This window comes from Schistocerca piceifrons, chromosome 4 (assembly GCF_021461385.2).
Source record: "Schistocerca piceifrons isolate TAMUIC-IGC-003096 chromosome 4, iqSchPice1.1, whole genome shotgun sequence".
NCBI lineage: Eukaryota > Metazoa > Arthropoda > Insecta > Orthoptera > Acrididae > Schistocerca > Schistocerca piceifrons.
The window spans coordinates 132,499,374-132,513,486 of NC_060141.1; the positions used below are offsets into that span (position 1 = coordinate 132,499,374).

A 14,113-nucleotide genomic window follows, 5' to 3' on the forward strand; every position below is an offset into this window, starting at 1 on the left:
CAACCTCTCCTAAAGCTCCAGAAATTACACGGTTCCTTGTAGAAGATACCATTTTGAAGTGTGGAGCACCAACTGTGATAGTATCTCATCATCAAGATTAGTATCACACAGGTAATTTCACATTGTGACATCAATGACAGAATGAAAGAATGATACTTGCCTACCACCCACAGACAAATGGCCACATGGATCACTTTAATACGGCATTGGCAGATAAGCGCTCAGTGTATGTTCATGTTGAGCAGAGAGAATGGAATGCACTACTGCCTGCTGTGACATTCACATATAACATAGCGAAGCACACTACGGGCTTCACACTGTTCTTTCAGCTCCATGGTCGCGAAACCAAAATGATAATGGATACACTGTTCCCTCTTTAACTGGACAATACTCTAGGAGATTACGTAAAACACCTCATCACCAAGACTGAAGAACCATGACAGCCGACTCACTTTAAGACCCTGGATTGTAAGGAAAAGGATGAGAAAGCTATAATGCCATGCACTGGTCAGCGAGATACTGCCTGTGAGACATGGTGTAGATTTTTAAGCCTGTGTGAAAACTGGACTATCTGAAAAGGTGCTAAAGCACTACTTTAACAACTAAAATAATCAATTTTTGACAATATATTGTAATTGGACAGCTAAAAAAATATACCCACCAAGTGGTGGCAGGAGAACATATACACACACAATAAGGTTTCACTTATGCAAGCTTGCGGAGCCAGTGGCTCCTCCTTTCGGCAGAAGAGTTGAAGGGGAAGGAAGGTGGATGAAGGAAAAGGACTGAAGAGATTTAGGGAAAGGGTTGCAGTTTGCAAAAGTCACCCAGAACCCCAAGTCGGGGGAAATTTACCAGGCAGGATGAGAAGGAAGGACTAATTGTTGTAGACTGCACTGCATGCGATTTGAAAAGCTGAGAGCTTAAAGGTGGCAGACAGGGTAATATGCAAGACAGATTACTGCTAACTGTCGTGCATGAGTTGATAAGAGTGAAGAGCTAACCACACTGTACATGATAAAGGTGGGAGTGGGGATGACGAAAAATAGATGGAAGCATCACTTTGCAACCCAATCCCAAAACCTTTCCAACAGCAAACCTGACATTGCACCCAGCCTTTAACAGTTCTGGAGGGCTGTGAAGCAATGTTGGATGTGAGGAATTCTTAGAAGGCTTTTCGGGGATGATTTTGAGGTAGTGGCGATGGATTAAGTTGGGGTTGTGGTCAGAACTGTTCAAGGCAGGGTACAATGTCAGGTTTGCTGGTGGAAAGGTTTCAGAATTGGGTTGCAAAGTGATATTTCCAGTTGAAATTATGTCTATATGAAAGTAGGTCCTTCACCAAAGCAGCATGATTAAATGCTGGTTTCGGGCTGAAAGTGAGACCCTTGGATAATACAAATAATTCAGGAGGGGTGAGTGATTTGCATGAGTGGTTGAGAACACTGTACTGTTGTGACTGGTTCTTGTGATTATGAGTTATTACTGGTCTGGGAGGCAGTGGTGAAGGCTGTGGGATGTTAAGGAGGTTGGTCCAAGTTAGGTTTGTAGGAGAGGAGTGGTGGTTGATGGTATGGCTGTTTGGGGAGCTGCAGAGGCACAGGAGGGGAAACACCACTGTTAAGGTAATTTACAAGAAGGCGGGATAGCTTTCTGAGGTGAAGTCTGGTGTGTTGTTGCATTCTAAAGTTGGCTTGGTGGATGATACCATCCAAAGAAACATGAGGGGCAGATAACTGCAGGGTTTTGTAGAAGGCAAGAAGTCTGGTGGAGTGGCGTATAGGTCACAGATTAGTCGGGTAAGTGCATCTAAGTGTATCTAAAAATGTAAAAGACCCTGGTGTAGTGTAGGATTACATCCACAAACAGGCACTTTCATTGTAGACCTTTGGGAGTAACTCAAAAGGACAAGCAGGTTTCAAAAAACAGAATGTGGGACCTTAGTTTTCACAATGCAAAATCATGTTTTCAATAAGAATGGATGTAATATGTGATGGGATTCATCATGGCAAGAGAGGACAGTTTGGAGTGTTAGAAAGCTGAGATTGGTAAAAACGAGAGGCAGAAGGTAGAAGTAGATAGAAAAACAGAAGAAAAGCAAGGAAAAAATTCGTAAAAATCAGAAAGTAATACAAAAATTGTGAGAACAAACAATGGTTAACAAGAGACAAAGAGTGGTAGAGAATTTTTGCCAGAAGAGTGGTCTATGATTAAAAAGAGATGGAAATATCACTTTGCAAACCAAACCCAAAACATTTCCTACAGCATACCTGACACTGAACCCTGCCTTTAACAGTTCCAACCACAATCCTCACTTGATCCATCACCACTACCTCAAAATCATCCCTGCAAAGCCTTCCAAGAATTCCTCACATCCAGCACTGCTTCACAACCTTTCTTTGGGTCCCTATAGCATGACCCTAACCTCTCCGCTGCAGAACTCCAGGCTCTACATTCCCTAAAAACTGATAGCTCTATCATTATCCTCATAGCAGGGAAGGTTCTACCACTGTGGTTCTTGACCAACAGGAATATGTTAGTGAAGGTCTATGCCAGCTGTCTGACACCTCTACATACAGCATCTGCCATGTAGATCCCATCCCTGCGATTCAAACTGACCTGCAGTCCATTTAAAAACTTCAGGCCCCTCACAAGGACTTACACATTAATCCATAGAAGTTCTTACCCCACCCAAAGCATGCACTCTCATCTTTTACCTTCTTCCGAAGATCCACAAACCCAATAATCCTGACCGTCCTACAGTTGCTGGCTTCAAAGCAGCCGCTGAACATATATCTGCCTTAGTCGATCAACATCTGCAACCCATAGGATAAAGACTTCCCTCCTATAGTAAAGATATCAACCATTTCATAGATTGTATGAAATCTGTGCCTGTCCCACTCCCACCACACACATTGCTTGTCACCACTGATTCCATCTCCCTCTATACCAACATCCCCCACATACATGGTATGTCTGCTGCTGAACATTTCCTCAGTCAGCATCCACCTGATTACAAACCTATGAAATCCTTCCTGCTTACCTTAATCAACTTTATACTTACCAACAATTGCTTTATCTTTGAGGGACAGACTCTCAAACAGATCAAGGGTACAGCCATGGCAACCAGGATGGCTCCTTGCTCTGCCAACCTTTTAATGGGTCACTTGGAGGAGGAGTTCTGGGGTCCATAAGGGTTCAGCCTCTGGTTTGGTTTAGACACACTGATGACATCTTTGCCTTCATGGTGAGGCTGACCTGTTAAAATTCCTGGAATCTCTTAATACCTTCTCCCAATTAAATTTCACATGGTCCTATGCCATTTTCCTTGATGTTGATCTCATCCTCACCAAAAACCAGCTGTACACTTCTGTCCACATTAAACCTACTAACAAACAACAGTACTTACATCTTGGCAGTTGCCATCCTTTCAATGTCATACAGCCTTGGTATTCGAAGCAAACATATTTGTTCGGATGCAGACTCTTTACAGCAATACACAACCATTCTCACCTCAGTCTTCACTGGACGTAATTACCCCACCAGCCTAGTTCAAAAGTACAGGGCTATTACAAATGATTGAAGCGATTTCATAAATTCACTGTAGCTCCATTCATTGACATATGGTCACGACACACTACAGATACGTAGAACAACTCAAAGTTTTGCTCGGCTGAAGCCGCACTTCAGGTTTCTGCCGCCAGAGCGCTCGAGAGCGCAGTGAGACAAAATGGCGACAGGAGCCGAGAAAGCGTATGTCGTGCTTGAAATGCACTCACATCAGTCAGTCATAACAGTGCAACGACACTTCAGGACGAAGTTCAACAAAGATCCACCAACTGCTAACTCCATTCAGCGATGGTATGTGCAGTTTAAAGCTTCTGGATGCCTCTGTAAGGGGAAATCAACGGGTCGGCCTGCAGTGAGCGAAGAAACGGTTGAACGCGTGCGGGCAAGTTTCATGCATAGTGATGTGAAAGATTCAGTGTTTAAGCCTCCTCTACCAAGAAACATGCCAGAACTGCGAGCTCGCATCAACAATGCTTTCGAACTCATTGATGGGGACATGCTGCGCCGAGTGTGGGAGGAACTTTATTATTGGCTTGATGTCTGCCGAATCACTAAAGGGGCACATATCGAACATTTGTGAACGCCTAAAAAAACTTTTTGAGTTTTTGTATGTGTGTGCAAAGCATTGTGAAAATATCTCAAATAATAAAGTTATTGTAGAGCTGTGAAATCGCTTCAATCATTTGTAATAACCATGTAGATTTCCCAGGCCATCACATCAAATCCTGGTACTGCTGATCCCTCTAAAAACCAACTTTGGAGCACAGCACTTGTCATTCAGTATTATCCTGGTTTTGAATGTATTAATCAGCTATTTCGACAAGGCCATGGCTCCCTAAAATCATGCCCTGAAATGAGATCCATTCTGTCTGAGACTATGCCCATCACACCTAGAATAGCTTTTCATTGCCTTCCCAATTTCCGCAATATCCTTGTCCGACCCTATGCTCCTTCTGCACCCATCTCCCTATCCTATGTCTCCTAACCTTGTGACTGTCTCCGCTGCAAGACTTCATATGCACTCTCCTACCACTACCGATACCAGCCCTATAATTGGCAAAAAATATAGTGTCAAAGGGAGAGCCACCTGTGAAATGACAAGTCATATACCAGCTCTTATGTAAACACTGTTCGGCCTTTTACACTGGCATGACTATCACCCAGTTATCAGTTAGGATGAATGGGCACAGGCAGAGGGTGTACATTGGCAACACACAATACCCTGTTGCAGAGCATTTTACCACACGTGCCACCTGCATTCTTACCCCAGACACTAGTTCCTCAAAACTCCGCAGGTGGGAACTAGAGCTACAACATGTCCTTGCTTCTCACCACCCACCTGGCCTTAATTTACATTAATTCCTTCCGTCTCAGCATTTTTTCACAGTAACTACTGCTTTCTTCACTCCATTTTTGTTTTCTACATCTTTCATTTTTCTGACCTGTCAATTTTTCACCACCTCTTCTCCCACCTCTGTTACACACAATGCACTTAAATTTTCACTCTTATTAACTTGTGCACATTGTTTTAACAGTAGTCTCTGTTTTGCATATTACCCTTCTTCCACCTCTGTTTTCCACCTTGACAAAAATGCAGAGGTCATCCACGTCGCCCGTATGAAGCCCTACTAGAGTGCTGAGGTGCAGACGAATGATGGGGCCTCCTTGTTGAAGGAAGTTAGCACAATGATCGCCAGGCTTTGATGGAAGGGGATTATTTTGATGCTCATCACAGTAAAGAGGATGTGACAACGTGAAGAGAATGTGAGGATATGCCAGCACTGCAATACATGAGGCCACTGACAAGATGCTGTTTTTAGACTCCAATGATAACTTCTCAAACTGTGGGAGGTTGTTTCTCCATGAGATAGCACAATACCACGAGCTGTTCTGCATGCAGTGTGGCACAGAAGTTAGCGTTGCTGGCTGGTGTGCCACAGGTCCCCAATTTAAACCTGACCACCAGTTACTAATTTCTGTTTAGAATTTTTATTTCTGGAAGGTTCTCATTATTTTTTTTTTTTTTTTTTGTATATACTGGAATATTCAATGTGTGTATAAATAGCAGCACTCTCAGTCCAGGAGTTGAGTTCAGTTCTGCCAGAATGTTAGTGCCTGTAATAAATGTTCTTTCAGTGCTGTTGAACTTGATTCACAACTCTGATTTCAGATTTGTACCTGATTGTGGTTATGACATGACAATGTGATCTGAACTAATACTAACCCAAGTTGGCCTTAAAAGACTTTTAGTACTTATTGTTCAGTCCATAATACTAGTAGTCTAGTTGAATATATCTGACTTGCTTAAAATATTATATGAATATTATAAACAAATGATAAACAACGTGAGCAATCTAACTTCTTTACATATTAAAGATACATTAAAGCTGACTGCCATGCCACGACTTGAATCAGGATACAAGTATTTGTAGTTACTGACAGCAAAAGGTGTGGGTTTGATTTTTTGTTTTGATCCACTGAACAGTTTAATTTGTCACAAAGTTGTTATCAACAGATGCTCCTTTGCAGAGTGAAAGATTTATTCTACAAATGACCCTTGTTGTCATGGTCTTCAGTCCGAAAACTAGTTTGATGCAGTTCTCCATGCTACTCTGTCCTGTGCAAACATCTTCATCTCTGAATAGCTACTGCATCCTACATCCTTTTGAATCTGCTTACTGTATTCACCTCTTGGTCTCCCACTATGATCCCCCCCCCCCCCTCCTGTCAACACTTCCCTCCAAATACTAATTCGGTGATCCCTTGACACCTCAGAATGTGTCTATCAACTGATCCTTCTTCTGGTTAAGTTGTGCCACAAATTTCTTGTCTCCACAATTCTATTTAGTACCTACTCATTAGTTATGTGATTAATCTTCAACATTTTTCTGTAACACGACATTTTGAAAGCTTCTAGTTACTTAAATAAAACTGAAGCAGCTTGCATTATACATCCTCTAGCATTTACTCCTACCACCTGGTATTACGGCATTATCTTAGACTTGCTATTTGTTGTAAAATATACGTATCTGTGCTCGCCTTACTAATTAAAGTTGTTGTTGTCTTTAGTCCTGAGAATGGTTTGATGCAGCTGTCCATGCTACTCTATCCTGTGCAAGCTGCTTCATCTCGCAGTACGTACTGCAGCCTACATCCTTCTGAATCTGCTTAGTGTATTCATCTCTAGGCCTCCCGCTACAATTTTTACCCTCCGTGCTGCCCTCCAATACTAAATTGGTGATCCTTTGATGCGTCAGAACATGTCCTACCAACCGATCCCTTCTTCTAGTCAAGTTGTGCCACAAACTCCTCTTCTCCCCAATTCTATTCAATACCTCCTCATTAGTTATATGTACTACCCATCTAATCTTCAGCATTCTTCTTTAGCACCACATTTCGAAAGCTTCTATTCTCTTCTTGTCCAAACAATTTACCGTCCATGTTTCACTTCCATACATGGCTACACTCCATACAAATACTTTCAGTAACGACTTCCTGACACTCAAATCTATACTCGATGTTAACAAATTTCTCTTCTTCAGAAACACTTTCCTTGCCATTGCCAGTCTACATTTTATATCCTCTCTACTTCATTAGTATGATTGTCAAAAATCCCCATCTGTTTTTATTTCTGGATTCTAAATACAAAAATAACAAATTTGTAAACAAAAAATTATCATTAGTAACTGGAAACAAAAAGAGTACAGCAAGTTCATAATTATGTTGTTCTTACCTACGCCAAAAAATAAGGGACATACAAATACAGCTGTCATTGGTCGGAAACACTGCAGCAGAAGTGGTAGCATGCAAGCTCTAAATGTAAATTCTTCAGACAGCGGGGCCACAACATGGTTTCTTAGCCATATTAAGTTCTGTGCATTTGCCAACCAGTACCTCGGCTCTGAAAACAACCAAAACACAACAAAACCAAATTATAATGAATTACTGTTATACAAATGTATTTTTGTTCACAATAAGTTTTTATGTCGAAACTTTCTGGCAGATTAAAACTATGAGCCAGACCAGGATTCAAACCTGGAACCTTTGCCTTTGCGGGCAATTGTTGCAACTACTGAGCTACACGAGCACAACTCACAGCCCCCCCCCCCCCCCCCCCCAAAAGCTCTACTTCTGCCAGTATCACACCTCCTATCTTCCAAACTTCACAGAATCACAGAAGTTCTCCTGTGAAACTTGCAGAACAAGCAGTCCTGGAAGAAAATATATTGTGAAGACATGCATTAACCAAAGCGGAGTGGGGAAGGGGGGGAGGGGGGGGGGGATGGAGGGGGGGGGGGAGAGGTAAGAGATGTACTGATGGATGTAAAGCTGTGAGGGTGGGTCATGAATCGTGCTTGGATAGCTCAAGTCAACAGAGCACCTTCTCACGAAATGCAAAGGTTCCAGGTTTGAACACCCATCCAGTGCACAGTTTTGAGCTGCCAGGAAGTTTCATATCAGCGAGCGCACACTCCACTGCAGAGTGAAGGTTCATTCTAAAGAATTATTTGTTGTTTATAAGAAATTAATCAGCAACAGAACTTCAGTGCGTAATAAAAATAAAAAGTCAGAACACATTGAACAGCTTGTCATATACTGTGCACTGAGAGGCTTCATCATCATCATCTTTGTATCCAATAGCTGTAACTGTTATTCACTTTCAAACAATGGGAAGTCCAGGTTGGAACGTCAACAATATTGTGAAAAGGGTAGATTGTTACTCACTCTAAAGATGACATGTTGAGTTGCAGACAGGCACAATGAAAAGACTGTTACACACTGAGCTTCAGGCCAAAACCTCCTTTAGAAGAGAAAAGAAAAGAAACTGCATGCGCGCACGCCCACGAACCCATCCACCTTACACCCCCCCCCCCCCCCCCCCCCACACACAACATTTTTACACAATCAGGCACTCATCATGCACACATGACCACTGTTGAATGGAAGCAGCAATCCAGAGTGGGTCAGGGAAGGGAAAGGGTTACCAGCGTGTGGACAGGAAGAGAGAAGAACATTGTATGGTGGTGCATGCAGGGACTAGATGACAGCAGGACCAGGCTGCCAGGCTCAGCATTGTGAGGCTGTGGGTGAAGGGGGGGACAGGAAATGGAAAAGGGGAGGAACAGAGAAAGGGAAAGATCAATAGGGAGTATAAGCAGAGGCAGCATGCAATGAGCGTGAGAGGATGTGAATTGGGAGGAGATAACAGGACAGGGGATGAGGGGGTGGAAACTGACTGGATGGATGGATATGATGGTATGGATGCATGAGAGCAAGGTGTTCAGCACCGTTACGAAAACAGATTGAGATGAGTGTCAGTAAAATACACTAAACAGAAGGATAAAACAGCACAAAAAACAAAGGTGACAAAAGTTGGAAAACTGTGTGTGTACCTGCACAGAAACGGAACGAAGTATTACGTCAATATTAAACCATTCACTACCAGGAAGAACGTGGCATAAGGAGCTAAAACAAGACAGCAGATGGATATGGCTGGCTGACGGCAAAAATAAAAAAGGAGCCAGCCATACTGCAACACACTAAAACCTTCAGCCTAAAAGTTTAGGCCAGAGTCCAGACACATCACAAAACTTTAAAACTTTAGTCACACTCGTCTCGTCATCAGCTAAAATTAGAGGGCAGATTCCCACCAATATCTGGTGCTGCCCTAGTATCACAGAATAGAATGCATCCTGTTAAAATATGGTGAATAGAGACGTGCACCCAAGAAGCACCACAAAACTGGGGATCCTATCACCGTGGTAAAAAGCTATATGTGAGAGGGTAGTGCCCAATTTGATGACTTGTGAGGGTCATTTCATCCTGCCTGAGCAACTGGCAGGAGGAACACCATGGCTGGGTAGTTGAATTCACAAACCGCAGCTTACTGGGTATCACCGCTAGCCATTCCACATCCCACAATTGCATACACTTCTTGTGTAGCGCAGAAACGACAGTCTCCAAAGGAATAGGACACTGTGCAACATTCTGTCCTCTGCACACCTCCATGGCTGCCCAATTAGCTTGTTCATTTCTCCATATCCCTACATGGCCTGCCACACAGCCATATAGTTGGTTATATATCAGCTGGGACAACTTCTCAGCTGGATATAGGTTCTGTAACGACTGTGAGGCACTAAGGGAACTGGAGCAGATAAGAAACTATTTGCCCCAAATACGAAGCATCTGTTCCAGTGCCTTCCTGATTGCGTGGAGCTCTGCTGTGAAAATGGTATTCTCGTCAGGAAGGCGAATCCTGGTGACATTACAGAGCAGCCAACGGAATTCCCTTGTTTGGAGCCATCAGTGTAAACTACTGTTAAACTGAGATGCACATCCAAAATGTTAAAACATAGATTGGAATGTAAGATCTGGTGTACTATCTTTTTTCGGTTTAGTCAAGTCTAAAATAAGTCTGGGTCTCTGGAGGAGCCAAGGTGGAAATCTGCTCCAACCTCAGTGTAAAACATTAACACCAGCCACAGCCATCTCTAAAAGGCAATCCTGTGGGGGAATCCCATAGGACCTTGTAGCTTGTTGCTGGTTACGAAAAACCACGCCTGTGGAAGCGGAGCAATGGTACGGTATGCACGTGTGTATGGTGTGGACAGTTGTTTCATATGTCTGGCGCACCTTAAGTAGTCGTCACCTTATATTAAGTGGTGGTTCACCAGCCTCCATACACACTTGGTATGGGGCTTGTTTTGAATACCCCAGTGGCAACTGAATCCCTTCGTGATGCACCACATCCAACATCTTTAATCAAGGTCTCACGGACCCATACGCCGTGCACTCATAATTGAGCTGAGATCACACAAATGCCCTGTAAAACTGGAGCAGACAACCCCTGTCTCCTCCCCATGTACTGTTTTAAGATATTTTCAGATACTTACAGCCTTAAGTGACGGTTTTCCCAGGTCCTTGAGATGTGGCAACCTTATAAGTTTACAGTCAAATATGAGGCACAGAAATCTCACTGTGTGTTTAAAATTAAGAACAGTGTCCCTCATCCTCAACTCAGTAAAGTTTAAAATGGAATGAGAAGAGTTAACAAACATTGAAGATTTACTTGCAACTCATGTGTTGTCATTGTAAGGCTTGAAGATGAACAAAACCAAGAGAAGTCATCCACAAAGAAAACTGGCAGGACTTTTCACTATTGATGTAATGGTATTAATAGCTATGGCAAAGACAGTCACACTTAAAACACTACCTTGAGGGACACCATTCTCCTGCTCAAAGCGAACAGACAGGATATCACTGACTCAGTATCGAAAATACTGTGCCGAGAGAAAGGACCGAATAAAAATGGGAAGCCAACCAAGTTAACTCCATTTGTGAAGCTGTTCGAGGATAAGATGCTTCCAAGTAGTATCGCAGGCTTTCTTGATGTCAAAAAATACACCTAGAAAGCGATGCTGGTGCAAGAAAGCCTGTTGTTTACCTGCCTCCAGGAGGGCCAGGTTATCAAAGGTGGAACGATACCTCCTGAATCCGCACTGAAAGCGACTAAGGAGTTGCCTGGATTCTAAGTTCCAGACAATGTGGCAGTTGACCATCTGATCAAGGTCTTTCCTATGCAGCTAGTGAGGGCAACGCTATGGTAACTACTCAGGCATGTATGGTTTTTTTCAGGTTTTAAAAGAGGAATCAAAATGGCCTCATGCCATGAGACAGGAAAGTGACCTGACACCCAAATGTCATCAAAAAGTGCGAGTAGGATATCTTTGTTTTGCCTTGTAAGGTGCCGCAGCATACTGTCATGGGTTCTGTTGTGACCAGGAGATATTTCACGAGCCACAGACAATGCAGTATCCAGTTCCCCCTGGAAAATGGGCAGCTGTAATCTTCATCCTAGGTGAACCGGAAGTCCAAACTGCTCCTGTCAGCAACCACTCTATGGTGCTGGAAACCTGGATCCTGACTGGCTGTGGCAGTAAGTGTAGCAAAATCCCTACAATGTCTTGCGGATTGGTTCGGGGAGTGCTGGTTCCCCCCAGAGCAGCCACGGGGCACCTCCTTCCTTTCCCAGAAATTCTCTTGATGGTCTCCCATACAACCGAGCTCCTCATGGAGTTCAGGAACTGTACCCATTACCTTTTCTTGCTCTCTCAAATAATCTGGCGACATTTTGCTATCGCCACCTCAAAGGCTGCAAGAGTCTCTGCAGTTGGCCAGTACTCAAACCTATACAGAGCAGCATGGCTAGTTCTGATTGCAGTGTGGCATTCATCACCCCACCAAGGGACAGGCTGCCTCTTCAGTTGTCCCATGGACAGTGGATCATGTTGGTAATACGATCCACCCATTCCTCAACATTGGCATGATGTGCAAACTGGGCTAGCTGCCTGTGAAACATCCAGTCTGTTCTACTGAGTACCCATCGTAGCAGTTTCCTTTTGAGTTCCTCTATATCTGGCAAGTGGATCCAGATTGGGAAGTGATCACTTCTGTGCAGGTCACCAACCACTTCACATTGAGCCGTGGGAGCAAGGGCTGGAGAGCAACACGGGAGATTGAAGGCAGAGAACAACCCAGTTGCAGTGCGGAAGTGCTTGCTCTGTTCTGAATTTAGCAAATATGCACACAATGACTAGAGCTTCTTTGTTGGGTGCATCATGTGGCGGCAGGTAAAGGGAAAATATTCTCAATGGATGATGCACTTGCACTGATATGGCAACTGCTTGAAAAATTGGTTGTAAGGGAGAGGCGAGGAATGGTAGTCGGTAGACGAAAACACCTACTCCTCCTCTAGCTCTCTCTCCACTCAGGTCAACCTTTTTTTGTGGAGTATGTAGCCCCGAAGCTCAGGGGTGTATGATTGATGGAAATAAGTATCCTGGAGACAGAGACACAGTGGTCCATTCTAAGATAGTAGACGAAGTTCCTCCACATGCATCCTGAACCCCTGAAAGTCCCACTGAAATATGGAAGCCATCTATCACGGAGGTAACATCTTCATCCTGTCTCTCCTTCGGGGTGGGGAGACTGCAGCAGGTGGAGGTTCAGTCGTGGGCAAGATGAATGCCCCACACATATCTCATACTCCAACACCTCTGGGGAAGAGTCAGATGAAGCATCAGGTAGAATCACATTGACATGGTCCGATGGTTTACCACTGGATTTTACTTGATGTTGCTACTTTACAGCAGCTTTTTGGGCTTTGCTGGAGCTGGAGTAGGAGTGGTAATAGCCATGGTGGGCTTCTGAACAGCCTCAGCTGTTAGTCGTGCCTGGCACTCTCCCAAGTTGGTCACTGTGCATTTGTCTGCTGTTTGGGGAGAGTGTGGGTGGGGGGGGGGGGGGGGCTACTGGCTCTGAAACACCTGCTGCTTTAGAAGTGCACTCGCCACTTCTGTTTGTGTAGAGGCATTTGCTGTTGGAGTAGGTTTCTGAACCATTGACACAAAAGATGTAGGAACTGTGGGAGGCTGCATGGACTTTTAGATCTTTTCGGCCTCACCATAGGGAATACACTTGGTTGTTTTTTATTCCGTGTACTTTGCATTCCTCTAGAAAGATTCTACAGTCCCTACTTCAAACAGGGTGATTTACAGAGCAGTTGATACATCTGGTTGGAGATGAGCAACCAACTCCTTTATGAGTGGCCTTACCGCAGTTGGCACACATCACTTCGCCTTTACTTCCTAGGGTTGTATGCCCAAAACGCTGGTCTTTAAAACAGCACATTGGGTTTGGGACATAAGGCCTTACATTTAGGTGAAGGAAGCCTGCCTTGACTTGCTCTGGGGGTTGGGGGTGTTGTAGGTAAGAACGAAACTGAACATCCACAATTCCCTCTGGAGCCCACTGACTCTTCAGTTGGTAGATCAACTAGGTCCCTACATGATACCACACCTTTACTGAAGTAAGAAGTGCTGTGGCGCTCTGTATTGTGGCATATTTGCTCAGGCACTTAGCACTCCATAGGTTAACAGCTTGTCGGGAACTTGAAGCTCCAGCCAACAGTGTCCCACTTCGCAACCGCTTTATAGATTTTAGAGTTCTGGCAATTCCTTCTAAGCCCTTCTGGATGTAGAAAGGTGAGACTTTCTTGACACTTCCTTCTTTCCTTTTTATTACTAGGAACGCATTCTGATTACTAGCCTGTGTTCTGTTACTCTTTACTGCCGTGTACTGCCTTACTCTTGCATCTGGAGGGCTGGCTACCTTATCCCTCTAATTAGCTGGGGTGTTAGTACTTCCAGCGGCCCACCTTTCTGGCTGGGAGGAGTAAAAGAAAATTTTGGAGGACCCATTTTGGTTCTACAAGGGAAATAAGGCTCCACTCAGACAGAGCCCTGCGTGCCTGAGTACGCCTTATACAACTGAGGTGTGGCAGGTTTCCCAGAGGTTGCCCACTAGTGACTGTTCCATCTCAACAGCCATGCATCTCGTCGGTGCACAGCACACCTCGAGATTGAGGTTTGTTTTTTTTCTTTTCCTTTTTTTTTTTAAAAAAATAGAGGTTTTCACAGTTCTCGTGATCTGGGTGGTCAAACCAAGATCCCCATTCCCTGTGACATACAACGATCCACTGCCA

General features: G+C 44.0%; 1 protein-coding gene across 2 annotated transcripts in view; it reads right to left on the reverse strand.

The window, feature by feature from the left end:
* LOC124794742 (CAAX prenyl protease 2) overlaps positions 1–14,113 on the reverse strand; it is a 109,434-nt gene that overhangs the window by 43,934 nt on the left and 51,387 nt on the right. For both annotated transcript variants that reach the window (XM_047258350.1, XM_047258349.1), the window contains exon 4: positions 7,304–7,471. In XM_047258350.1, coding sequence (XP_047114306.1) covers positions 7,304–7,471 — 168 coding nt within the window. The remainder of the gene's footprint in view (positions 1–7,303; positions 7,472–14,113) is intronic.